Source organism: Onychostoma macrolepis, chromosome 02 (genome assembly GCF_012432095.1).
Source record: "Onychostoma macrolepis isolate SWU-2019 chromosome 02, ASM1243209v1, whole genome shotgun sequence".
Taxonomy (NCBI): domain Eukaryota; kingdom Metazoa; phylum Chordata; class Actinopteri; order Cypriniformes; family Cyprinidae; genus Onychostoma; species Onychostoma macrolepis.
Genome location: NC_081156.1, coordinates 12,883,688 through 12,910,441, shown reverse-complemented (window position 1 = coordinate 12,910,441; position 26,754 = coordinate 12,883,688). Strand labels below are relative to the sequence as shown.

General features: G+C 37.0%; 1 protein-coding gene across 1 annotated transcript; it reads left to right on the top strand.

The window, feature by feature from the left end:
• The first annotated feature begins 6,262 nt into the window (after positions 1–6,262).
• On the top strand, positions 6,263–25,008 carry kncn (kinocilin). Its single transcript, XM_058759437.1, has 5 exons — positions 6,263–6,410; positions 12,638–12,706; positions 13,618–13,695; positions 23,679–23,778; positions 24,615–25,008. Exons 1-5 carry the CDS (start codon positions 6,263–6,265, stop codon positions 24,688–24,690), a joined length of 471 nt encoding a protein of 156 aa, XP_058615420.1. The 3' UTR covers positions 24,691–25,008.
• Positions 25,009–26,754: the final 1,746 nt, after the last annotated feature.

The window sequence follows — 26,754 nt, the reverse complement described above, 5'->3', positions numbered from 1 at the left end:
GCAGATGTACATTTTCAGGTTTCTCCAGAAATATTTGATTGGCCCAGCCACAGGCATTCACAGAGTTGTCTATAATTAAGCCACTCTTTCTGTGTGCTTAGGGTCATTGTCCTGTTGGAAGGTGAATCTTCTGCCCAGTCTGAGGTTCTGAATGCTCTGGACCAGGTTTTCTTTAAGGCTATCTCAATATTTTGGTGCATTGAGCTTTTCTTCTTCTCTGATGAGTTCCTCAGTCCCTGCTGCTGATAAACAGGCCCACAGCAAGAGGCTGATAACAGCACACTTTACTTTTGGGATGGTACTCTGCAGGTGATGAGCAGAGCTGGTTTCCTTCAAACGTGATGCTTAGAATTGAGGTTCATCAGACCAGAGAATCTTGTTTCTCAGAGTCTGAAGGTACTTTAGGTGCTTTTTTGCAAATTCCAAGTGTGTTTTCATGTGTCTTAACTGAAGAGAGGATTGAGTCTTGCCACACTGCTATAAAGCCCAGATGTGGACGGTGCAGTGTTGCAGTGATGTTTGTCCTTCTGGTTTCTCCTATCTCCACATATGATCAGTTCTTTACGAGTTTTCGTTTTATTTGGCGTACTATTATACGCACTTTCATGAGATCAGGTTGGAAAGATCACGTAACATTTAAGGGTGATTCTTAGACTATGGGCACTTTTATGTTCTTTGGCCATATTTTTAAAAATACATATAATTTTGGACAAATTCCTCTTTCTTTGTCAAACTAACAATAAAACCACCTTTAAAACTTTGTTATACCTTTCTATTATGATTTTTTCATACTTTTCAACCTCCTTATAGGTGTCAAAACCACTGTTTTCTCCTTGTCGCACACCCAGACTTTTAAACTTCAACAATGAAAATACAGTTTAAAAATATGACTTATCTGGTAACTATTAATGTACCTGAATTAAGCACTAGTAAAATAATTAAAATACATTATAGTATTTAATGTGAGACCACTATCAATATTACTTTTTATACAAAATATAGCTGTCGCACAGTATTGGTGTCATTTCCACCACAACACTGTAATGTCCCTTTAAAAGGTTTGTGTGAAAGATTGTTTAGGTGGTTTCTATGGAAATGTTCAGTGACATCAGAGCACATGTTGGACATGGAGGGAATTTAAATTTTCATCAACAACAAATGGAAGAAAAATCAAGGTAAATATTGCTTATATATAGTTAATATATTTATTCTACATAATTTCCAAGCATACTACTTCAAGGGTGTTTTTAAAAAGCTAAAAATTGTAAGTTAAATAAGAGTATTTTGCATACATGAAATGCTAAGTATTCATTCAAAGCTAATCAGTGAAACTATCTTCCATTTTTTTTCACAAAAAACTACAGAAATGTCATTTCCACAACACTGCCTCTGTGGTGGAAATGACATTTATGGTTACAAAGTATAACTGATATGTTTAATGACTTTGTGAATTGAGTTTAATGAGTGTGATGAGTTTAAGACATTTTCTAATAAATATCTCTGCTGTTTCTCTACATTCACGTTAATTCATTGTAATTTCCACAACACCCTGTCATTTCCACCACCACCCTGTCATTTCCATCACCACACATTTTTTAAAAATATTGAAAAAGTTCTCATCACACATTAAAAATGTATCCACAATTTATGAGATCATGCTCTACTTAATATAAAAATTCAAGTTATTTATTTTCTAATAAGCTCTTACCCAAACCAATATTAAATTTCAGAGTGTGACAGGTGTACAGTTCAGCATTTGGTCCTTATAGGGCAGTTAATTTATCTCATTGGCAAATGTATAATTATTGTACATTGTGGAGAAACTGGTAAAACTAGTTAGAAAAATGATCTTAGACAATTCTTAAGTGGCATAATTTATTCAATTTTTAAATAACAGCTGTATATTGGGATGTGGTGGAAATGACATTTGTTCATTGCAAGTCAGAAAAATTTAAAATATTAACAATTTCTCTTGTAATCTAAGTTTGTCCTCTTACAGACCTTAAAACTAGACAAATTATTTAAACCTATGAGACTGTGTTACATGACTTTTGAACAAGTTTTTTTTATTCAACTTCACAAGGCTAAAAGTGCCCCTAGTTGAAGAAAGGCCCTTAAACAGCCTTCTGTCTGTACCGCCTTCATTTACATGCTTGTTTTAATCACTTGCGCTTTAATTCTAGGGCACTGACTCCTTCGCTAAACTGAACATCCAATCAGAGTTCTCACTCGCGCCGACGGTCCCGACGCCGATTCGACAACATGTTGAATCGGGCAAACTACCACCGACGTGAGCCCGACGAGAGCCGATGAGTGGAACACACCAAACAAACTACCCGACCGTCGGCTTGGTGTGTCCCGGCCGGCAACTATGGATGCCGCAGTTTATAGTTGTCATTTTCCTTTTGTAAGTATTTTTCTAGACAACCTGATCTAACAGAATTCCGTGTAATGTTCACGGACTTAATTAACCTCCGAATCTGTGGTGGCATCACGGAATCGCCGAAAATGCCGTGATGGGCTCACAGAAGGCATCAGCCGTGGTCCATGCACGGATTCACTGGTTCAACGTAAAAAGAGTGACTCCGATGCAGTTATACTTTCACTGGAGTACCTGACCCCACCCCTACCCTACCCTACCCAGTTCTGAACAATAATGACGATAAATGTCCCAGTATCGCGTCGGCATATTGATGCTAAGGGTTTCCGTGCGTGGAGCACGGCTGATGCCTGTCACTGACTTACATTGGTATCACTTCTGTGAGCCCATCACCGAATTTTCGGCGATTCCGTGATGCCACCACAGATTCGGAGGTTAATTAAGTCTGTGAACATTACACGGAATTCTGTGAGATCACGTTGTTCTAGATGTTATGCATGTTTTATATCTCAGTGACCAAATAAACGATTTCAAGGGGGGAAAAAAGGTATTCACTTCCTTCCTGTCACATGAGGCTGTCAACTTCCTACTCCTATTTTCAGGAAGCATGGCAAAGGCAAACCCTCCCAAAGAAAGGTCATTTTCATGTTACTAATAAGTATTTTTTGTTGATATATATATATATATATATCTACATAATCATCAAGGTCTCTAGAATCATCCAAACAAAACAAATCTTACAAAAGATCTATAGTTTTTTGTATACTTAGTCAAAAGTACAAGCGGTGGGCAAATGACTTGTAAGTACATATAATATCATGGGGAAATGGGGGTGTACTGTTGCTAGTATCATGCTACTCATGTTACCTTCTTGTTAAAAACAGCTTGTTAGCAACATGCCAATCATGCTAATATGTTAATCGTGTTAGTATGTTGCTAGCATCATGCTAATCACACTAACAGTTTGTTTAAAACATGTTAACATTGTGCTATAGCAACATGCTAATCATGCTAATTTTGTTTTAACATTTTACTTGTGTTAACATGTTGTTAGCATAATGCTAGCACAATTAACATGTTAACGTGATTAGAGTTACTATTAGTGTCTAGTGCCGAGTTTTCCCACAGCAAGCACCACTCACATTTTCTTCAGAAAATGTACAGTGCCCTCCACTAATATTGGCACCCTTGGTAAATATGAGCAAAAGCGGCTGTGAAAATAAATCTGCATTGTTTATGCTTTTGATCTTTCATTAAAAAAATTCACAAAAACAGTTGAAGTAAAGCAATTGAAAGTGGGGAGAAAATCTCATGATGAAATAAAAATTTTTTTTCCAATGCATGTTGGCCAAAGTTATTGGCACCCCAAGAAATTCTTATGAGTAAAATATCTCTGAAGTATATTCCCATTCATATTTACATTTTTTAGCACACCAGGGTGACTATGAGCATGAAATTGTCCAGCCATGACTTCCTGTTCCACATGATTATAAATGCCAACTGATAAAAAAAATCTAAACCTAACTGCCTCTGTTAGAAATCTTATAATGAGCTGTGGTTGGATCTTCCATCAGGACAATAATCCAAAACAAACATCAAAATCAACACAAAAATGTGTCACTGAGCACAAAATGAAGCTTCTTTCATGACTGTCTCAGTTCCCTGACCTGAACCCTATAGAAAATGAGTGGGGTGAACTGAGGAGAAAAAGCACCAACATGGAGCTGTGAATCTGAAGGATCTGGAGAGTTTCTGTATGATTGAATGGTCTTTGATGTCTTATCAGGTGTTCTCCAAACACTTCAGGCATTATAGGAGAAAACGCAGAGCTGCTATCTTGGAAAAAGGACGTTGCAATAATTGGGTGCCAATAATTGTGGCCAACATGAACTAGAGAAAGCATTTATTTCACAATGAGACATTATATATGATAATATAATAATATGTGTTCTCTCCTCTGTTCAGTTAAAATTACAAGTTGCAATGCAGATTTATTTTCACAGCCGCCTTTGCTTATATTTACCAAGGGTGCCAATATTATTGGAGGGCACTGTACATATCTATTTATTTGTATTTACTTATTTTCATTTAACTTTTTGATACAAAATGCCCTGTTGGGGCAACTTAATGGCTGCACTTTGTTCTGCACTGTGTTCCACCACTTTAAGACACATGGGTTTGTTGTTTGTTGTATATTCATATTCAACAGATTATAAGCTAGACGCAGCTTTTTTGGGTTCACATCGAATGTTCTTCGACTTTTATACATAATAAATTTGTTCATGAATAAAAATTTATCTGTTGAAAGCAGTTATTTGAGTTAGATGCCAAATGTTCTCCTCCTATTCAAATTTGACATTGAAGGGGTGCATACAACATATTTGCACATTCAAATACGATTTTCAAGAAAAAAAACTAAAACCTGGGGAAAATAAATGCAGAACATGTTCACATAGGACACTATTAACACGACTATATGCATGAAAACATTCAGAAAAATTTGGGCACAAATGGGTTAAGGCAGCAACATAATAAAACGTGAAAAAAATGAAGGGGTATATGAATACTTTCGCAAGGCACTGTATAGAATTGATATGTTTGTATAACCTTGAAAAATTATTATATATATATATATATATATTCATTACTTAATGGGAATGTTAGCAAAACATTTTTAGAACTTATTTTTGTTAGCTGGGTTTGAGCTGAAAAATGACACTATTATCTAGAGCTGATTTACATATGAAATTTGATTTGTTCCATAATTTATGAATTTTACAACATTATAGGTTTGGTTACATGAACAGAAGTTAAATCTGCAAGAGGAATTTTTTGCCCTCTCGTGAAATTCCTGTTCACATAAATTCAGCATTCCAGTTGCTATTGGAATGGCTGGGTTTCACCTACAAAATTTCACAGTACACCGGTAAATGTGACTCTTTTCCTGTTTGTTAACATGAAGCTGCTTTGAAACAGTCTGTAATATATAAAATGTGACTTGATGTGACTTGACTTGTGACAGTAACTGGTTTCATAGCCCTCTGCGTACTACTATACCTTGCTACAAGGTAGATCTATTCTAAATGAAAAAACCTAGCTTCATTCATAAAGCATATGGCTGCACAGTGTCTGTCAATGACCTCAACCCATGTTATGCAATGTGTTTTTATTTTTATTATATCCTTTGTCCCCAGCGTTGACACTCTGACTCTTGCGTAGGCAGCACTTGAAAACATCCTCTGCGGGAGATTGGGAACATTAGGTAATTTAGTCCTTTATGCAGATGAGTATTTTAAAATAAGCACACAATGTTTGACACAGTGGATTAGAAATAAGTGAGGAAAAACATGTATTTCAGATGAACTAAATGGATGAATAAAAAGTGCTTGCCTACAATTTGCTTTGTTCATGTTTATTAGGTTAGAATTAGCGGTGGAGATGAGATGTTCTGGGTCATGTTGTTACTAATACATCTCACGATTATGCATGGAAGCAACAATGGATTTTTAGGGATCAAACACACACTTTTGTTCAACAGAGTTCATTTGCCTACAAAAGCATGACCCTGTTGGCCATTCAGCATAAAAACTCAAGTACCATGTATCTGTTAGGCCTGGCCTGGTCTTCCTACTCAAATGATTAGTCGCCTTCAATCAGACCCAAATTAGTTCGAAGGGAACAAGCATGAATCCGACAAGGTAACCAGAGCCCAGTGTTTAAAGATGTATGAAGAGCCTTGAGGAGAAAGTAGAGTCTCTGTTAACCCATCTCACTAACAGTGAAACTTTCATATAGCGATCTGCCTTCGTGAGTGCTTGGCGTGTTTTGAACGGGCGCGTGTGGATCAGCCAGACGGGGCAGGTGGGGAGTTCCACCTGCTGAATGAACGCGGTCAGTATTGGGGAGTACCATGGGCTGCGGGTGGGCTCGGCCCTGCTCAGCATTGTAGCAGGGTGTATCATCATTGGTGTGTCAAAGGACTGTGATGCAGATGCTGTGGGGGGCATCTTCCTCGGGGCAGGGGGGCTTGGTAAGTAGCATTTCTCTCCGTCTGAAAGGCCAAAACTACCATAGATATCTAAAGAGAGACATCTGTAGCAATATTTGGAGTAGTGGTGGCCTGATACAGGTCTTCCAATGGTTGATTCCATCATTGAATACTGTACATTCTTAATTTTTATGTAGTACAATAGTCTTTAATACACAGTACATTCAATCAATAAAATACAAACCATAAATCTGTTCATTAAAGGGATAGTTCTAAAACTTCTAAAAACATTTATTCACCCTGATGCCATTCCAAACCTGTACAACTGACCTTCTTCTGTGGAACGTAAAAGAAGAGTTGCTCTTTTCCATACAATGGGAGTGAATGGTATAGATTTTTAGTGAATAAAGGCTTTTAATAAAGCTTCTGTAAGACTCAAAATATAACACTGGAGTTGTCTGGAGCTCCAAAAAGCACCTTAAAAGCACTTTTTAGAGCTTGACAACTCCTAGTTCCCATCCACTTGTATGGTATGGCAAGGAGCAGCTTGGATGTTTTGCTAAGCTTCAAAGGTTTGGAATGACTTGAGGTTGTGTGAATAACAGAATTGTCATTTTAGGTAAACTATTCATTAAATTTGCTGTATGAATCTGCAGGGTTTTCCAGGTTTTGCTCTGCTGCTTCACTGACTATTCCACAGTGCATGTCTCTTTTGCATATCATGCATTTTTAACACTATATCTAATCTCTGCTCCATATCAGCACACCATTATCCTTTGCCTTTTTCAACAATGAACCCATATAAAGAGGGATGCTGGAAATGGTTACATGTTTTCTATATGATATAAAGGTATACTGAAGTATCCCCCTGCAGTCATTCACTGTTGAGGTTTGTCAAAAAAGGGCCATCCATCATTTGATCCAGGTATGTAATCCAAGCCACCTGCTTACGATGGTGGGTATGTAATCTACACAGGACCCTGTCACAATAGAGCTGCACAAAACACAAGCCTTTGATCTATTGTTTACTGCTGGAGAAAAGTCACCATTACCTGTATAGGCCCTTGCAGAAAGTGCGTTATTCATTATTATTGATATTCAATCATCATGTCAGATGATCAGGCTGATTGACAGCTCAGAGTAGAGGCCATATTTAGTGGGATGCAAATGAAACTGAGGATTTGAGGCAGTGTTATTTTTTTCGGTCACACCTTATTTTAAGGTCCAACTCTCGCTATTAGCAAACCATTAAGTATGACTTTTTCCTCAATAAACTTCTTATTGGCTGCTTATTGATATTTAGTAAGGTAGTTGCTAAATTTAGATATTGGGTAGGATTATTAAGGATGTAGAATATGGTCATGCAGATAGGCTATGTTCACACAGTCAGTTTTTGGGACTGACAACCGCATTTTCTTTACAGGTGTGAGTCTCGAAATGTCCTGTTCACATAGCAGCTTACAGTTGTGTTTGGAATACTAGGGACTTTAAGTAGCCTCCACTGCTGGAACGGCAACGGCATTCCAACGTCATATTGCGCGTTCACGACTTCAGCTGCTACTTCGTGGCGTTCTATTGTAACCGTCTACTAGCGGAGAACAGCTGCTTTGCCGTAGTCATTGTTCTCTTCACATATCTTTAGTCTCAGTGCTACTTGAGGTGCTGTTGCTAACAGCAGACATCTTTGTACAAACGAAAAAAAATAGTTAAAATTAGCTTAAGTTTAAAACATAATCAACACAGATTAAATGAAAGACTAATGGTAGAATCTTATACTGATGGAATTAAATGGTATATACCATAAAACGCAACATTTAACTACATAAGCTGTCACATTGTAAGCCCCTATTCCTCACCAGTAACCATAGCGACAGAGACCAAAGTAAAATCAAAGATGGCGTCGTCCATAAAACTGAAAGCAAAGGCTGCGTCCGAAATCGCATACTACTTGTGTAGGTACTACATTTGAATTCGAACTTACTACTTGACTGTTAAAAAAGTACGCTCTATATAGTATGAATGAGGGTAGTATGAATGGAATTCGGACGTCAATATGGCCGCTCAATCGCAGGAAGCCCCACCTTCTGAATGAAAGAGCCAATCATTAATCGGTAAAGTCAACGCGTCACTGCAGCTGCCGTTAGAAGTCCCGGTTGAAACAGTCAGCGTTTTGAGACATGTGCTTAGAACTAATGCTGCCTTCACGTGCTATCGGAATTATCGTAAATACGAGTTTCCTAATCGGAAATTGGACGTGAACGGCCTCTCAAGTCGTATTTACTACTGGGAAATTCGGAAATAATTTTGATACCCGAGTTTCCGAGTTGGGCGGGTCATAAACCTTACCATAAACAACCATTGCTGCTGTCAATGCCGTTCTCACAACAACTACATCCCTTTGTATTGTCGCTAAAGTAGTGTATTTATAGGCTAGATATGAACGATCATGCGAAGCATATTGTATGTTTTATAAGCAGTGAAATAAGCATGTATTTGACCGAAATTCCAGAATTGTCAGCGAACTGCATGTATAGCGCTGTGAATGTTTATATGATTGTCAACCAATGGGATGCTACATTTGATTCTTTCCGACATTAAAGCACCTGAATATGACAAGCTCGTAATCACGATTTCATAAAGTGAGAAATAGGAAATTTCTGATAGCACATGAAGGCAGCAAGCATGTGCACTGGCTGATCTAGCCTGAAAAATAAGCTTTCTATAACGCTATTTGAGCAAAAGAAACAACATTTATGATACAGTTGTCGGCAGATTTCTTTGGTGATTTAATTTAATTGTAAGCTTAGTGAACAGTTTTGGAGAATTTAATTGTTTCCCCATTCAAAGAGATAGGAGCTGCACTTGGATGCCTGAGAGGCGTTTCAAAGATGGCCGCCGAGTGACATGACTTGTCTTAAAAGACTTTGCTGAAAGTCTTGTCACTTTCTGACACCACAAGAGTCAAATCGAGCCGCGAGGTCATTCGTCAAATCTTCATTAACCGACGGCAGCTTTTAAATTTAGGTGGAGAGCGGAGCATTTGAATCGCGCGGACGCGCGCAGAACACAAAACTGACGGGAGCGGCTCCGGTGGAAAATTGACAGGATCTAAAAATTTCAGATGACACGCAGCTCATTTCTCCGTCACTGTAAGTTACCGAAAACACGAAACACGCGGTAGACGCACGTTTGTGCGGCAGAACGGCTCTCTCTCGCGCTGTTTGACCTGACAGACAACTAGTTGTCCAGTCCTGTTCTGTTCACACCGCGCGTGTGTTCCAAGAATGCAGTTAGTCCTGAAAATTTACAGGTGTGAGTTCGGTTACAGAATGCGGTTGTCACACCCGTAAATAACCGAACGGTGTGTGAACGTAACCGTATTAAGGACTCAAATACAGGACTGCTGCTGTGTGAAAGTGGCCATTTATGTGCTTTAAACAGCCAATATGTTAATAATAGGCATGCTAATAAAGAACTTGTTAATAGTGAGAATTGGTCCCTATATCTAGCCTACTAAAGTGTTACCTTTTTATATTAGTATTATTTATATATTTTTACATCACTTATATTTATAGTTAAACTTATGTATATACTATTGTAGTATTAATTAATATAAATTATTATTTTAAATAAATTATTTGCAGTTTTCTTTTTTTTTTCCACAAATGCATGGCTAGGTGCTTGTTTTTAAACACCTGTGGCAATTAGTCTGATTGAATTCAGGTTTAATGATTAAGAGGTGTATCCAAATAGTTTTGTCCATATAGTGTATATTCAGTTACTAACTATTAAATTCTTGTTTACTGAACTGATGTGTAAAATCAATATCACACTTGCAATCATACTGTCCGTTTGACTATTCAAACATGGCATAGCAACAGCCTTTATACCAGTACAATTACAGCCTCACCTTCATTTCGTCAAATGAAATACCCTCCAGACTAAAGTCCACTTCTTGATATTGTCTCATTGAGATATCGCTGTCATGGATGCACACATGAGCTAGGATGTCTTTATTGGTGCATGAACAAGCCTCCTGCCAAACAGGGCAGATCGATTGTAGCGCCACACTCTAGTCTAAAGCATCAACCACCATGATTGATTTATAAATCAGGGGTGAGTTAGGACAGAAAGAATGAAGAAGATTAGAGGACAAAAATGACAAAAAGGAGCTAGAAAGGGAAAATTGTAGGAGGGAGGATACACAAGCAAGACACGTGGAGAAGGAGCCCTCAGCATGCTGCAATCATGCCTTCCTGTGGCCTCTCATAACAGAAATTGGCCAAAACACAAAGCCAGCAGAGGTGCCTCGTCCTTTTCAAACAGGAATTGATTCACAGCTTGAATAGTAGGTGCATAATCAAAATCCAGCACAGCCCCTGCAGTCTACGGCTGTCTCGTCAGCAGCCTTAGACCTCTGGAAACACAAGGAGACAGACAGGAGAGAAAGAGCTCAGCTGCACACCTTCATTAGCCACAAGGATATAAAATATGTTTTTAGGAAGGCATGTCAAATTAGAGTGGATGGCCTAAAGGGATAGTTCACTCAAAAATGAAAATTCTGTTATCATTTATGCATCCTCGTGATTCTAAACCCAAGACCTTGGTTAATCCAAAAAATGAAGAAAGTTAAAATAAACGAATCCATATGAACTGAGTGATTTAATTGAAGTACACCAATCGGTTTCTCAAATGAAATAAGTTACATGGTATTATAATGGTAACATAACTGTAAAAAAAAGGACAGCTGTAAATTAACAGTACAATGCTGGCAAGCACAGCTGCCAGTATTTTACTCTTATTTTCAGGGGCGCCGTAAGGGGGGTGGGGGATTGGAGGTTAGGACAATTCTAAGGGCCCAATGATGGAGTGGGGCCCTCCGAGGGGGAAACGCAATTTTTTTACAGTGAGAGACTTTGTCGCTTTATATGATTAACAGATTTAATTTAGATTTTTATTCACATACAAACACATAGATAAAGTGCATTGTATTTGTTAAACATGGAAGCTTGTGTGTCACATTGTGGCACATGCCAGAAAATTTTTTATTGGTTCTGGTGCATCACAAACAAACGTTTGAGCTTCCGTGTTTACCATATGTGATGTGCTGTATGTATGCATGCTGATCATAAATTAAATCTGTTAATGTAAATAATTAATATAATAATATAAAATAATCGTTTCTCTTCAGAAAACTTTGAAGGCTCAATTCATATGGTTACCTGGACTTTCAGAGAGACAGACACCTCTCAGGTTTCATAAAAATATCTTAAAGGGATAGTTCACCCAAGAATGAAAAGTCTGTCATTAATTATTCCTCATGTTGTTCTAAACTAATTTGACCATCTTTCATTTTCAGAACACAAATTAAGATATTTTTGATGAAATCCAAGAGCTTTTTGACCCTGCATAGACAACAACACAACTGAAACATTTAAGACCCAGAAAGGTAGTAAGGACATCGTTAAAATAGTCCATGTGGCATCAGTGGTTCAACCGTAATGTTATGAAGCAATGATTTAATCTCTTCCGGGTCAGTCTCCGCCACTATTCATGAGGTTACCATGCCGTATGCGCACAAAAAGTATTCTCGTAGCTTCATGACATTACACTTGAAACACTGATGTCACATGGACTATTTTAATGATGTCCTTATTATGTTTTTGGGCCATAAAATGTTTCAGTTGCGTTGCTGTCTATGCAGGGTCAGAAAGCTCTCAGATTTAATCCAAAATATCAAAATTTGTGTTCTGAAAATGTACGAAGGTGGTTTGGAATGACATGAGGGTGAGAAATTAATGACATAATTTTCATTTTGGGTGAACTATCCCTTTAACTAAAGTCTTAAGGGAATTATCTCTTTAAGTCTTTGTAAACTTTGCATGAAGCATTAGCAGAACCAAAAGCAAGCCTTTTTGTGTTAATTCACCGCTCACAAGTGCTCCGTTTCTTTCTGCTTTTTTAATAATGCTTAAATTGCTGTTCATCAATTTGCTGTGTAATGCAATATGCATGGGACCTGTCTTTAGTGTGCAGCTCTAGTTCAGGGAGCCATTTAGCAGAGAGAAATGCAATAATACTCGAGCTGAGTATTTCTTTACTCTACAAAGACCAGCTGGAAGGTTTCATACAGGTAAGAGCTGGTTTGCATGTTCACGCTGTCTGATCTGGTTAAGCCTGGTGGGAACATGGAGGCCTTGTCAGCAGGACATGAAGGACGTTGACAATACGGAGTGAGTGATTCAGTCCACATCTGTTGTGCTCTGCAGGTCTCCTTATTTCAGTCTACCCGTTCATAAGAGCATGGTTCAACTTCCATCACATACTGCCCAATATAGGTGAGACCACATATTATATCCATAACGTTTTGAAGTACATGTCAAGGTTGTGAAAAATTCAGAATTCAGGAATTAAATTTAAAAAACATAAATTATATTTATACACTACTTTTCACAGCTTCGGGGTTGGTAAGGCTGTTATTATTTGATCAAAAATACAGTAAAACAGTAATATTGAGAAATATTATTACAATTGACTGTTTTCTATTTTAATATATTTCTGCATCACATGGTTCTTCAGAAATCTTTCAAATGTTGAAAACAGTTGTGCTGCAATAATTTTGTTTAAACTACGATACTTTTCAGGATTCTTTGATGAAAAGAAAGTAAAAAAAAAACAGAATTTATTTGAAATAGAAATCCTTTGTAACAATGACATTTTTATGTTACTTTTGATCAATTTAATGCATTCTTGCAGAATAAAAATAATAATTACAAGAATATTACTGACCCCAAGCTTTTGAACAATAATATAATTTAATATAAAAACGTAATGTAATTACGTTATATGTAACGTAAAAACATATATAACGTAATGCATTATAATGTAATATAATGTAATTTGTAAAGATTTGTAAGATTTTTAAACTAACATTTCCTTTTCTAGTTATTATTATTATTATTATTATTATACTCATTGCAGTTACATGAATTTCCTTGAGTTTCAGTTCATTTTAAGGTAGTTGTTTGCTACCTTAATCCAATTAAAATTCAGGAATTTAAAAATATTTCTCAATTCAGTTCTAAATGGCACACATCCTTGGTTCCTATCAATTATATTTAAACGCTGTATAACATTTCACTAAAGAGGCAATCTCGATTATGTTGTGTAACATGAGATTTGTTTGCTTTTGTGATGAGAGACCATGTTGCACCACTCAGGGTAATATGACAACATCTAATTTTCTCAGGCAACTTCAGAGTGCACCCGATGGCTACAAATTCAAATCCAGCCCCTGAACAGCCTGCAGCTACACTCACACGAGAGGGTAAGTGGCTGTTTCACATGGATATGCACACACAAACCCGTTCACACACACACACACACACACTTAAATTTGTGACTCTCCATAGGTGTAATGGTTTTTTTACTGTACAAACTGTATTTTCTATCGCCCTACACCTAAACCTACCGGCAATTTTTGAATTTCATAAATCACCATTTTGTATGTTTTTTTTTTTAAGCCTTTTGTTTTATGGGGACACAGGAAGTGTCCTCATAAACCATATTTACGTTGTAGTACCCATGTCATTATACACATTTGTGTCCTCATAAACCATATATACCAGTACACACACACACACACACACACACACACACACACATACACCCTCTGCTTCCAGTTTGACAACTGATTTCCTATGACACCATTTCAGAGTGACTATATTCTCCGGGTCAATGTAGAGTCGTCCGCTGCTTCTCATTTACACTCTCTGCCTGCTAGATCTGAGGCAGGAGGCTGCGACAAAGTCCCAAGCTCTGGTCCAAGCTAAAATAGAGCCTTTCTATTAGGTAATTTCACGGGAAATAGCATTATGGATTTAATGGGTAATAATTAAAACTCAATTTCCAATAAATACTCATTTGTACATACTTACTAATTGTTTACAACCTGAATTCCTGAAATGTTGGGACGTTTTTTAAAATTTGAATGAAATGAAAACTAAAAGACTTTCAAATCACATGAGCCAATATTTTCATAATAGAACATAGAGAACATAAATGTTTAAAGGGAGATATTTTACACTTTTATCAACTAAATGAGCTCATTTCAAATTTGATGCCTGCTACAGGTCTCAAAAAAGTTGGCACGGGGGCAACAAAGGGCTGAAAAAGCAAGACATTTTTAAAATATTCAGCTGGGAGAACATCTAGCAACTAATTAAGTTAATTGACATCAGGTCTGTAACATGATTAGCTATAAAAGGGATGTCTCAGAGAGGCAGAGTCTCTCAGAAGTAAAGATGGGCAGAGGCTCTCCAATCTGTGAAAGAGTGCTTAAAAAGATTGTGGAATACTTTAAAAACAACGTTCCTCAACGTCAAAGTGCAAAGGCTTTGCAAATCTCATCATCTACAGTGCATAACTTCATCAAAAGATTCAGACAACCGACTTTACTGACGAGATGCGCATGCATATCGCATGCGATATATCGCCCAGCCATAGGCTGAAGACCTTTGTTGGATGCCCGTGGTCTTCAGGCCCTCAGACAGTCATCACTCATCAGCATGATTCTGTTATTGACATTACTTAATGGGCCCAGGAATACTTCCAGAAACCACTGTCGGTAAACACAATCCGCCGTGCCATCTGCAGATGCCAACTAAAGCTCTATCATGTAAAAAGGAAGCCATATGTGAACATGGTCCAGAAGCACCGTCATGTCCTGTGTGCCAAGGCTCATTTAAAATGGACTGTTTCAAAGTGGAAAAGTGTTCTATGGTCAGACGAGTCCAAATTTAACATTCTTGTTGGAAATCACGTGTCCTCCAGGCTAAAGAGGAGGGAGTCCTTCCAACGTGTTATCAGCGTTCAGTTCAAAAGCCAGCATCTCTGACTTATGGGGGTGCATAAGTGTATACGGTATGGGCAGCTTGCATGTTTTGAAAGGTACTATGAATGCTGAAAGGTATATAAAGGTTTTAGAGCAACATATGCTCCCCTCCAGACGATGTCTGGGAAGGCCTTGTGTATTTCAGCAGGACAATGCAAAACCATATACTGCAGCTATTGCAACAGCATGGCTTTGTAGTAGAAGAGTCCAGGTGCTGAATTGTCCTGCCTGCAGTGCAGATCTTTCACCTATAGAGAACATTTGGCGCATCATACGTCAAAGACAACCACGAACTCTTCAGCAGCTGGAAACCTATATCAGACAAGAATGGGACTAAATTCCAACATCAAAACTCCAGAAACTCATAATCTTGATGCCCAGATGTCTTCAAACTGTCCTTTTGAAAAGAGGAGATGCTACATCACGGTAAACATGCCCCCATCCCAACTATTTTAAGACCTGTAGCAGGCATCAAATTTGAAATGAGCTCATTTTGTGCATAAAATTTTAAAATTTCTCAGTTTAAACATTTGTTATGCTATGTATGTTTTATTGTGAATAAAATATTAGCTCATGTGATTTTAAATTCTTTTAGTTTTCGTTTTATTCAAATGTAAAAAACGTCCCAACATTTCCGGAATTCGGGTTGTAGTTCGATAATTGCTCTAACTCTTGTTGATCTTAAAAACTGCAATTTCGAGTCTCTAATGGAAGCACAGCCATAAGATATAATGCACTAAACACAGTGTTCCTGTAAATGTACTGTTCCCCACTTCATCCATGGTAGTTTCAAAATATTGTGCCTGATCTTCCACTCATCCCTCTCAATGAACATTAATGATGTTCTAGTTAGGAATTACCTGATTTATATGCCTTTTTAAATATGATTAAATTGTTACTTTTATTTTAATTTTAGTCTTAGAATTATTCACAACAACAACAATAATAATAATAACACTAGTTGGCTAAAACAAAAGAAAAATTAAGACCCCTCTCGACATCTGTTTGTTTCCAGGGTTACCACAGTCTTGTAAAACCTGGATATATGAGTTAGTATAATTTTAAAAGTGTGATTTCTTGACCTGGAAAAAATCTTAAAATGCCTTGGTCATTTCCATAAATAGGCTACTAGGGATGCTTATTCCTTAAATTATTCCTTATACAGTGAACATTTTAATATTAATTTAAAATGGTGTTTATGCATAACATATGCTATATCCTCTAGTATTTTTATCTAAAGCCAAACACACTTTATTCAACCGTGCCCTTTCTCTCTCTCTCTCTCTGGACGCGCACCGGCGCCAAGTTTAAGAGCTACCATGACACGGTTATTCTAACAACAACAGAAACACGGCGAGCAGCAAAAAAAATTGTAGATTACTTTCACTAAAACACAGCAGAAAACAACAATGCTGCAAATATAGTTATTTTTCTTTCTATCTATTTTTATCCATCTATGACTCTGATATATTCAAACCAGATGTGATGACATTTCTGATACATTTAGCGTTATTAATCTGTAGGCTAAGAACATTTAAATATATAAATAAATATATACACACACAGTGGTGTGAAAAAGTGTTGGCCCCCTTCCTGATTTTTTTATTTTTTTGCATGTTTGTCACACTTTAATGTTTCAGATCATCAAACAAATGTAAATATTAATCAAAGATAACACAAGTAAACACAACATGCAGTTTTTAAATGAAGTTTTTTATTATGAAGGGAAAACAAAATCCAAACCCACATGGCCCTGTGTGAAAAAGTGCTTGCCCCCTAAACCTAATAACTGGTTGTGCCACCCTTTGCAGCAACAACTGCAATCAAGCGTTTGCGATAACTGGCAATGAGTCTTTCACATCGCTGTGGAGGAATTTTGGCCCACTCTTCTTTGCAGAATTGTTTTAATTCAGCCACATTGGAGGGTTTTAAGGTCATGCCACAGATTTTCAATTGGATTTAAGTCCAGACTTTGATTTGGCCACTCCAAAACCATAATTTTGTTTTTCTTGAGACATTCAGAGGTGGACTTGCTGCTGTGTTTGGAAACATTGTCCTGCTGCATAACCCAAGTGCACTTGAGCTTGAGGTCACAAACAGATGGCCGGACATTCTCCTTCAGGATTTTCTGATAGAGTGCAGAATTCATGGTTCCATCAATTATGGCAAGTCATCCAGGTTCTGAAGCTGCAAAGCAGCCTCAGACCATCACACTACCACCATGTTTGACTGTTGGTATGATGTTCTTTTTATGAAATGCTGTGTTGGTTTTACGCCAGATGTAACGGGACACACACCTTCCAAAAAGTTCAACTTTTGTCGCATCAGTCCACAGAATATTTGCCCAAAATTCTCGGGGATAATCAAGATATTTTTTGGCAAATGTGAGACGAGCTTTTGCCTTGGAACTCTCCCATGGATGCTGTTTTTGCCCAGTCTCTTTCTTATTGTTGAATCATGAACACTGACCTTAATTGAGGCAAGTGAGGCCTGCAGTTCTTTAGATGTTGTTCTGGGTTCTTTTATGACCTCCTGGATGAGTTGTCGTTGCGCTGTTGGAGTAATTTTGGTAGGCCAGCCACTCCTGGGAAGGTTCACCACTGTTCCAAGTTTTCTCCATTTGTGGATAATGGCTCTGACCATGGTTTGCTGGAGTCCCAAAGCCTTAGAAATGGCTTTATAACCTTTCCAGACTGATACATGTAAACTATTTTGTTTCTCATCTGTTTATGAATTTCTTAAGATTGCGGAATGATGTGTTGCTCTTTAAACATGCTTCACTTTGTCAGACAGGTTCTATTTAAGTGATTTCTTGATTCAACAGGTCTGGCAGTAATCAGGCCTGGGTTTGGCTAGTGAAATTTAACTCAGCTTTCTAAAATAATGTGGTTAATCACAGTTCTTTCATGATTTAATAGGAGGGGCAAACACTTTTTCACACAGGGCCATGTGGGTTTGGATTTTGTTTTCCCTTCATAATAAAAAAACTTCATTTAAAAACGGCATGTTGTGTTTACTTGTGTTATCTTTGATTAATATTTAAATTTGTTTGATCTGAAACATTGAAGTGTGACAAACATGCAAAAATTTAAAAATCAGGAAGGGGGCCAACACTTTTTCACACCACTGTATATAAAATTGTTGTTAGATGGCTAGGTTGAAATTTAAACTTTGAAACTTATCTTTCTTTTCTGCTCAAGATGAGAACGTTTTGATTATCCATGTTATGTATGTTAGAGAGAGGACAAAATAAATATAATCATTTAAACTCCAACATGGAGAAGTCTAATGTAACTCATAAGGTTTAATACTGTCCAATAAGACTGAAGAGGAAAAAGAACTAGAAACATTTTAACTACTGAAAGAACAAAATGGAGTAGTTCGATCACGGTTTATCCACAGGCGATGCGGATAATCCGCAGGGTCAGATAATAAAAAAATGCATTCTGATTATTTGCGGGTGGATCAAATAAATAAAAAATGATGCAAATATTAACAAATTTTTAAAATACATTTTTCATTAGGCAGACGATTTAATTTGTGTATGTTTTCGCCTGATCGGGAAGTTGCAGTGACAGAAACGGTGACATTCCAGATAAAGTTTGAAAAGAGTAAAGCCTGTGTTAATGCTATTGAGAGGGCTAATATGGCCAAAGAAGATATTTTCGTTTCATAAATAAATGTTTATTTAAAAGCAGCCCACGATCAATGTAATATGTTACCGTCACCCCTTACGGCTCCGACAAGGTTTTGTTCTGTCCTCCACGCTGTGACAACAAAAGATTATTTTTAGCCAAGCAGCGCCAAGAGCTACTTCAGAAACGTGCCGCGCCGTGGCTGATATAAACACAAGCACTGACTGAGCGGCCGAGATCAGCTCCTTTCCCGCGTGAAGTGATGCGCAGATCAGCTCTAACGTCACTGAATCTGCTGTTAAAAACTGAAATATCCATTCAATCATCATGCAAAACATACACGACAAATAACAAATTTTTCATTGTTTCTCAAAACATTTTCACACCGGCAATGACGACTGTGGCGCCAAATCATTTATGTCCCACGCATCATGTACGTCCTCACGCACTGATGTCATCAGTGTGTAGGAGTACCAATCGAGTCATAAAATGTGATTATCGGCCGATACCGATCTCCGGCCGATCCATCGGAGCATCATAAATACATTATTAAATTTCATGACTATATGTTTTACTGTTTATGCCAAGCTCAAATAATTATAATATATATTTTTTTCAGGCAGAGATTGTGAGTAAAAAATAAAATAAAATATAAATAAATAATAATAATAAAAAAAAAAAATACTTTTTATTATTATTATTATTATTTTCATTCTTATTCATTAAAAAGAATGGGAACCCTCAAGAACATTCAGCTCCTAAACGTTTCAAAGGGATAGTTCACCCAAAGATGGGTGAACCTGTATGATTTTCTTTCTTATGTTGAACATAAAAGAAGATATTTTGAAGAATGCTGTTAATCAAACAGTTGATAGACCTCCATAGTATTTCTATTCTTATGTAAGTCAATGGGGACCAACAACAGTTTGGTTTTTCAAAATTCTCTTAAAAAAAAAACTTGTTTTGTGTTGAACATAAGAAAGAAACTCATACTCAGGTTTGGAACGCCATGAGGGTGAATAAATGATGACAACATTTTTATTTTTGGGTAAACTATTCCTTTAAAACTCTTAATATTCATTATTATTTCTAATTTTACTTTATTAATTAACTGAAACTAGGAGTGCCCATGGGTTAGAAGTGTTAAAGGGATCATATGACATTGCTAAAAAGAACATTATTTTGTGTATTTGGTGTAATGCCATATGTTTACGTGGTTTAAAGTTAAAAAAACGCATTATTTTCCACATATACTGTACATTATTGTTGCTCCTCTCTGCCCTGCCTTTTTGAAATGCTTTCATTTTTACATATCTCATCCTTCTGAAAAGTGTGGTATGCTCTAATTGGCCAGCTATCCAGTGCGTTGTGATTGGGCGAATACCTGAAGCGTGTGATTGAAATGTTATGCCCCTTACCTTATTTTGAATATAAGCTTCCATGGCGGCAAAAATACTACAGCGAGAATAAAAGTTACCCCTTCTTTCTTTGCGTAAACATTTTGGCAGTGTTATGCAAATTTTCCCACACAGTGATGTAGATTTGTGGGGGCGTGTTTGAATGAGGTGTTTTAGGAAGTATTAGTACCCCAACATTAATATTAGTTGTGGGCCATTACCAATAATCTGCAGACAGTGCTGGTGATTTCTAGGTAGAAGGAATTAGTTAATGAGCAATATGATTTAACAGTACTTTGCAACATGGTTTTAGTCTGATATCTGACATGGGCACTTTAAGTTATGAAATGACTGCAGTCATGAGATGGGCTACCAGGAAACCGTATTTAGTTCATCAGAAAGCTCACTCTCTGCCCTGCTGTGAAAATGACATTGACACGTGTCAATCCCTGCTGATCTGGCATTGTCAGCCGAGCAGCCCAGTGTCCCTCACGCAGCTACTGTGTGTCCTTGCTGCCTCCTCCCTGGCCATTTCCTGCTTCAGTCCGCACATCTGTTTCTGCCCCATACATAATGCACAATCGTTATGTGATCTGTGTTCAGATGAGTAGATTGATAATCTAAAGAAAAAAACTCTAATTTGATAGGATGGCTCATTTCCTGCAATTGATTTTCTTGGATTTTTTAGAGAAGATACATTTATGTTACAAGACTGGCAGGCTTTAAATGAATCCAAGGTATTCTTTGAAACGGCATGCATATGGCTTTGAAGTGAAAGGCTATAAAAAGCATGATTATGCACAAAATTTTCACTGCCTGTATTATGCCCTAAGAGCACACAGTAGTCATGCACTGAATCATGTAAACAGACAACAGGGACGCGTTGAGCAAATGAACAGCAGTCTCATAATTTGGTCTCTGTCTGTGTCTATGGCCTTTCCTCAGGCATGTGATCAGATAAGGACAAAAGAAGAAAAACCTGTTTGTTCCCTCATTCAGTATAACTATGCAATAATAATGATGATGCTAATAATAATATTAATAATAATAATATATTCATATTAAATTAATACAATTAAACAAATCAATAAGGAATATTACTATTGTACTTTCAAATAAAGAGTTTTTAATATTATTATAATTATTCTAAATAATATTTAATAGATTTTTCACATTCAATTATTAAATTAATTAATAAAAATTAATAATAAACTATTTAATAATATTCAAATAATATTTTATTATATTGTTTTTAAATTAGTAAAATTATTCAATTAAGAAATATTGCAATACTAAAAAATATATAATTCATTACTATTACAATATGTATTTTACTATTGTATTATATAATAATAATTTTACAAAATATTGTATTGTATTATTTTTAAATTAGTAAAATTATTAAATTAAGAAAAATAGCAATATTATATTTTACTAATGTACTATAAAATTAAAATACTATTTATTATTATTATTATTAACAACTTTTATTTTACAGAATAAAATACAATTACAATACTTATTAATACTAATAAATTAGTAAAATTATATAATTCAGAAATATTGCAATATTTTATTTTACTACTGTATTGTAAAATGAAAAGACTATTTAATAATAATAGTAATCAGTGGCGGACTGGGGCTAAAAAATGGCCCTGGACCAGAGCGGCCCACCACACCCGGTCCGCAACACACCACACCATAAACCCACCAGCTCATTATGCACAGAGCAATTATTAACACTACTTATAAAAATATAACACAATAGAGAAATAAAATGCTATAAATTACATTTTTAAAAGGTAAGACAGCAAAGATATTTATACTTATTACAAATTATTTATGGTTCAAATGAATGCTGTTCTTGAACTTTGTATTCATCAAATAATCCTGAAAAAGTTAAAGTATCAGTTTCCACAAAAATATCAAACAAAAACAGTTTTCAGTATTGATAATAAGAACCATAAAGTAATAATTGATCATAAATAATACCTGATAATAATTAAGCAGCAAAACAGCATATTAGAATAATTTCTGAAGAGCCATGTGACACTGAAGACTGAGGCAATGATGCTAAAAAATTCAGCTTTAATCACAGAAATAAACGACATTTTAAAATATCTTTAACAGAAAACCACTATTTTAACTATAATATTTCATATTATTTTTTACTGTATTTTTGATCATATAAATTCAGCATTCTTTCAAAAAATAAATAAATATAAAGTCAATTTGTAGGCCTATATAAAATAATTCATGTGAAATAGCAAATTATATTTTTATTATAGCCCAATATATGTTACTTTCCTAATCATGGCACTTGAAAGTGAAAGTCTTCAGATTAACATTGTTCTAGAGTAGCTGAGGATTATATTTTAGGTTTACGTGTTTTGTTTTGTTTTGTTTTGTAGCCTATGTTTGTTTTTTTAAACATTTTCTTAGACACGTGAAATTACAGAAGAAAGCTTGGATTTACAAACATTCACTTTTATCTTATGTTGTGATGAATAACAGTAGTAGTTTGCATACCTGAAAAATAATGTCTGTCGTTTAACATTTTTTTTATATCGTAAATAGTTAGCAAATATTACTGAATTGTCTCGTCATGTTTAGCTGCTTACATTTTACCTCAGCTCACATTCAAGTGACGTGCAGCTTAGCTCTGTGAACGGTAAATCCCGCCTTCTACACTTTGATTGGCTATTTCAAACATTTTGACATTGACGAGCGATTTTGAGCCGATGCACTGAGCCAAATTAATTAGAATGTTTGACTCAAGTGGGCCGTTCGTCTGGGCCGATTGACCAATATAGGCTACGTAGGCTACATTTCCTATAGCTAATTCATTCTTTATAATTTTCGGAATGGGCCGGCCCACATTGTACAGCGGCCCACTGGGAAAACAAATCGTGCAAACAAATATTTATATAAATTGTTTTATATAATTTATTTATTGATATAAATCTGACCGGCCCACATTAAAGAAAATGGTCCGGCCCCTCTAGCATTTGCCAGATGGCCAATCGGCCCCTGATAGTAATAGTATTTTACAGAATAACAGTACAATTATAATATTTCTTAATGCTAATATTTATGGCTGTATTCATTTCTTTGCTTTAAACATTAAGAAATATACTTTTATCTACTTTAAACTACTAAATACTTTTATTAAACTAAACTTTTATTTTGGCAGAAAAATAGCTGGGAAACCTTAAAGCTTCTCTTTTGTTGACAACACATTATTATATGTCTCTGATTACAAATTTCAGAAGATGACTGGCATGGATTTACGAAAGTTAGATTGATTATACTTCAGATTGGAAAATACTAAAATTTGTATAAATACAGAAAAATTGCATTCCTGCTTTAATTGTCTCATTCTTAGGGACTCAAAGCCAGCTAAATGTAGAGCGTTCGAAAAGCCGAATGGGGACATTTGTGGAGACAGCAGCTCCTACAGCAGCCGAGGGCTCACAGGATGATGGGTGAGACATGCGTTCACAGTCTAAATATATTACAAAGAAACACTGATGTTAAACAACAACACAAGGGCTTGAAAAAGCAAAATGTTAAGGAACAAATTCATCTCTACAGCTTTTGACCTGCGTAAATCATTTTGTCATTCACATATTTATAACTTTACATGAACAGTGAGGTATACCAGACACAAATTACATACTCCCCTCATTAAATTTGCGACAAAATGAATTCCCTTTCTCAATATGGCAGTCTCTCTCTCTAGGGACTGAGAGTAATTTGATTCTTCTAGCAGGCAGCAGTGCCAAACAGCCCACGTCTTTGTGGCTCACTAGAGGAACGGAGTGATTGGGATTTCCACTTGCTTTTAGAGAGGCTTTTTGCTCCCCTATTTGGCTCACATTATAGTCTATGCCAGGAGCCAATCACTTCTAGGACATTATTTTGATTGACCCTCTCTGTGGCATTTTACACACATATAAGAACCACTACAGAGTAGCGAAATTGTCCATTTTCTGCCATCTTTCACCTGCATGAGTTGGCGTCAGAGTTTAATGTGCATCTTACAATCTGGGTATAGATTTGAGAAGCCTTTTATGATCGAATACGGCTCTTTTAAAAAATGGAAAAAGAAAGGTGTCGACCGTTCCCCATTATGAGCTTATTGGTCTCCAACCAACAAAGAAGTTGCTGTGGAAGTGGTTGTCATGGTGACTTACACCACTGTCTTCACTCATAATGTCATTTATGTTGCACGGGGACCTGACTTGACGCTGCCTATTCAATTTAGAGAAATAAGCATACACACTTATGCGTGTATAAATGAGTGTATTTGTTCTTCTAGCCCTTCTGCAGATGTTCCAGATATCTTGGGCAGGCGGAAGTTTAAGTCACCATCTTCTGATCAAGACACTTCATAATGGCTGGATCCAACGGAGTCTCATTAAAGAACAAACAGTATTCATTTCACAATAAGCAAGGCTGATCTCTGCTTACAGCTCATTATGGTAGCCTATCTGATTTCACTCGCTCAAACAAGGTGTCTGCTCTAATACTGAAATAATGTTTAATGAAAGCAATGAGCAAGATGAAAATCACACTGAAGAACAATGAAATCAGAAACAACCATGTGCTTAAAAGGAGTGTTCACCCAAGAAATGAAAACTGTGTCATCATGTCTCATGTCATTCCAAAGCTGTATGACTTTCTGCCTTCTGTGGAAAATAAAAGAAGTTCTGTCGTGAGGGTTTAGCATGGTATTATGTATATTATAATGTTAATGGGCCTCATTTATCAATCTATTGTAGAAACGGCCGCAGATCCAAGCGCACAAATCAACTTAAGACAGAGTTCACATGTGAACATCACACGAAACATTTACAAACATTATAAACAATATAGCCTATTTAGTTCTTTGTAATCCACAAAAAAACCCTTTACATTTAACGATATTACAGAACAAGAATGAAAAATTTGCTGCTATAAAATTTTATATTAAACTAATAAATAGAATAAAAACGTCAAGCTAAAATTAATTTATTATGGTGAAACTAAATGGCATTGGGCTCACAAGCCTCTCTCATTCGACATCCAAATGTTTCCATTTTTTGCCATGTAACATTTGCTAAACTATTACCCATGATGTAAACAAGGCTTTACTTCACACTTGTGTTCCAATCTCCACGTAAAACATCATCCTTCATATGCGCAAAAATGGTTGTTTGGGCACTGCATGCTGATTTTATAGCAGACCTTTTAAATTGAGCAGTGTAACGTCTTGGTTACGCATGGTAAACCTCGTTCCCTGATGGAGGGAACGGAGATGTTGTACACTCGACACAACACTAGGGGTCACTAGCCCAAACACCTCTGACATCTTTGCGAAAAGGCCAATGAAATTGGGTGTGCAGAATTTGCATAGCTGGCCACACCCGGATATCCGGGTATAAATAGGCTAGCGTAGTATCTGCCGAGAAGCGTCTCAACCCACACAGAGGCAGTTCGGGGTTGTGGCAAGGAGGACACAACGTCTCCGTTCCCTCCATCAGGGAACGAGGGTTACCATACGTAACCAAGACCTTCCCCTTCTGTCGTTCACTTAGACTTTGTGTTGAGTGTACGACACTAGGGGTCCCTATACTAAATGCCACAACTGCCGAACTGTGTCACGAGTCCACAGGGGCACAGATGTTGACAAGCCAGCGTGTCACGAACAAATGCGCCTCTCCTCCTAGTAACCTTCCAACGCCCAAGACTTAAGACCTCACTCTCCAACATCCTTGAGAGCCGCCATAAAGACAAAGGTCCCCTCAGCCGGTTAACCTTTTCCTTATAGTAATATTCACCATAATATATCAGCTGAAAAGTCTTGGTGGTTAACGTTGGGACAGTGACTATTCCCCTATGGGGGAAAGGCACTATGGAGATCACATCCTACCCGATGGGGAGGTAACGTGAATATCCACCTATGGACTTACAGAGGAAGTGCCACATAGGGAGGATTCTGAGGTGGGCTCCGCGTAAGGGGAGAACTAGCAAGAACCCAGAACCTGTTGAAAGGTAGATCGTCTGTCTAGGGGAACACTGATTCTCAAGGGCAAGTCAGTGGAGAATACACACATGGGGCCGCAAGAGGAGCCGCTACCTGTGGAGCACTAACCCAATACGAGAGTTCACTCAAGGGGACTTACCTCGTAATGGGTTCTAATAGCGAGTTCCTCTGCCAAACTCCGCTAAGTGGAGTGTTATATGATGGAAAGGTAGTCCAGAGTTCATAAAAGGAACCTGAGCTGGACTGAATAAGCGCATAACCACCCTTTGGGGAATAGCGCTGGCAGCAAGCTCTACACCCTACCAGTCTCTTGAGTGAGCGCAGTCAGGAGGGCTGTCTTCATAGAGAGGGCATTGAACTCAACTGACTGAAGAGGCTCAAACGGATCTTTCTGTAAGGCCTGTAAGACAACAGTGAGATCCCAAGAGGGAAT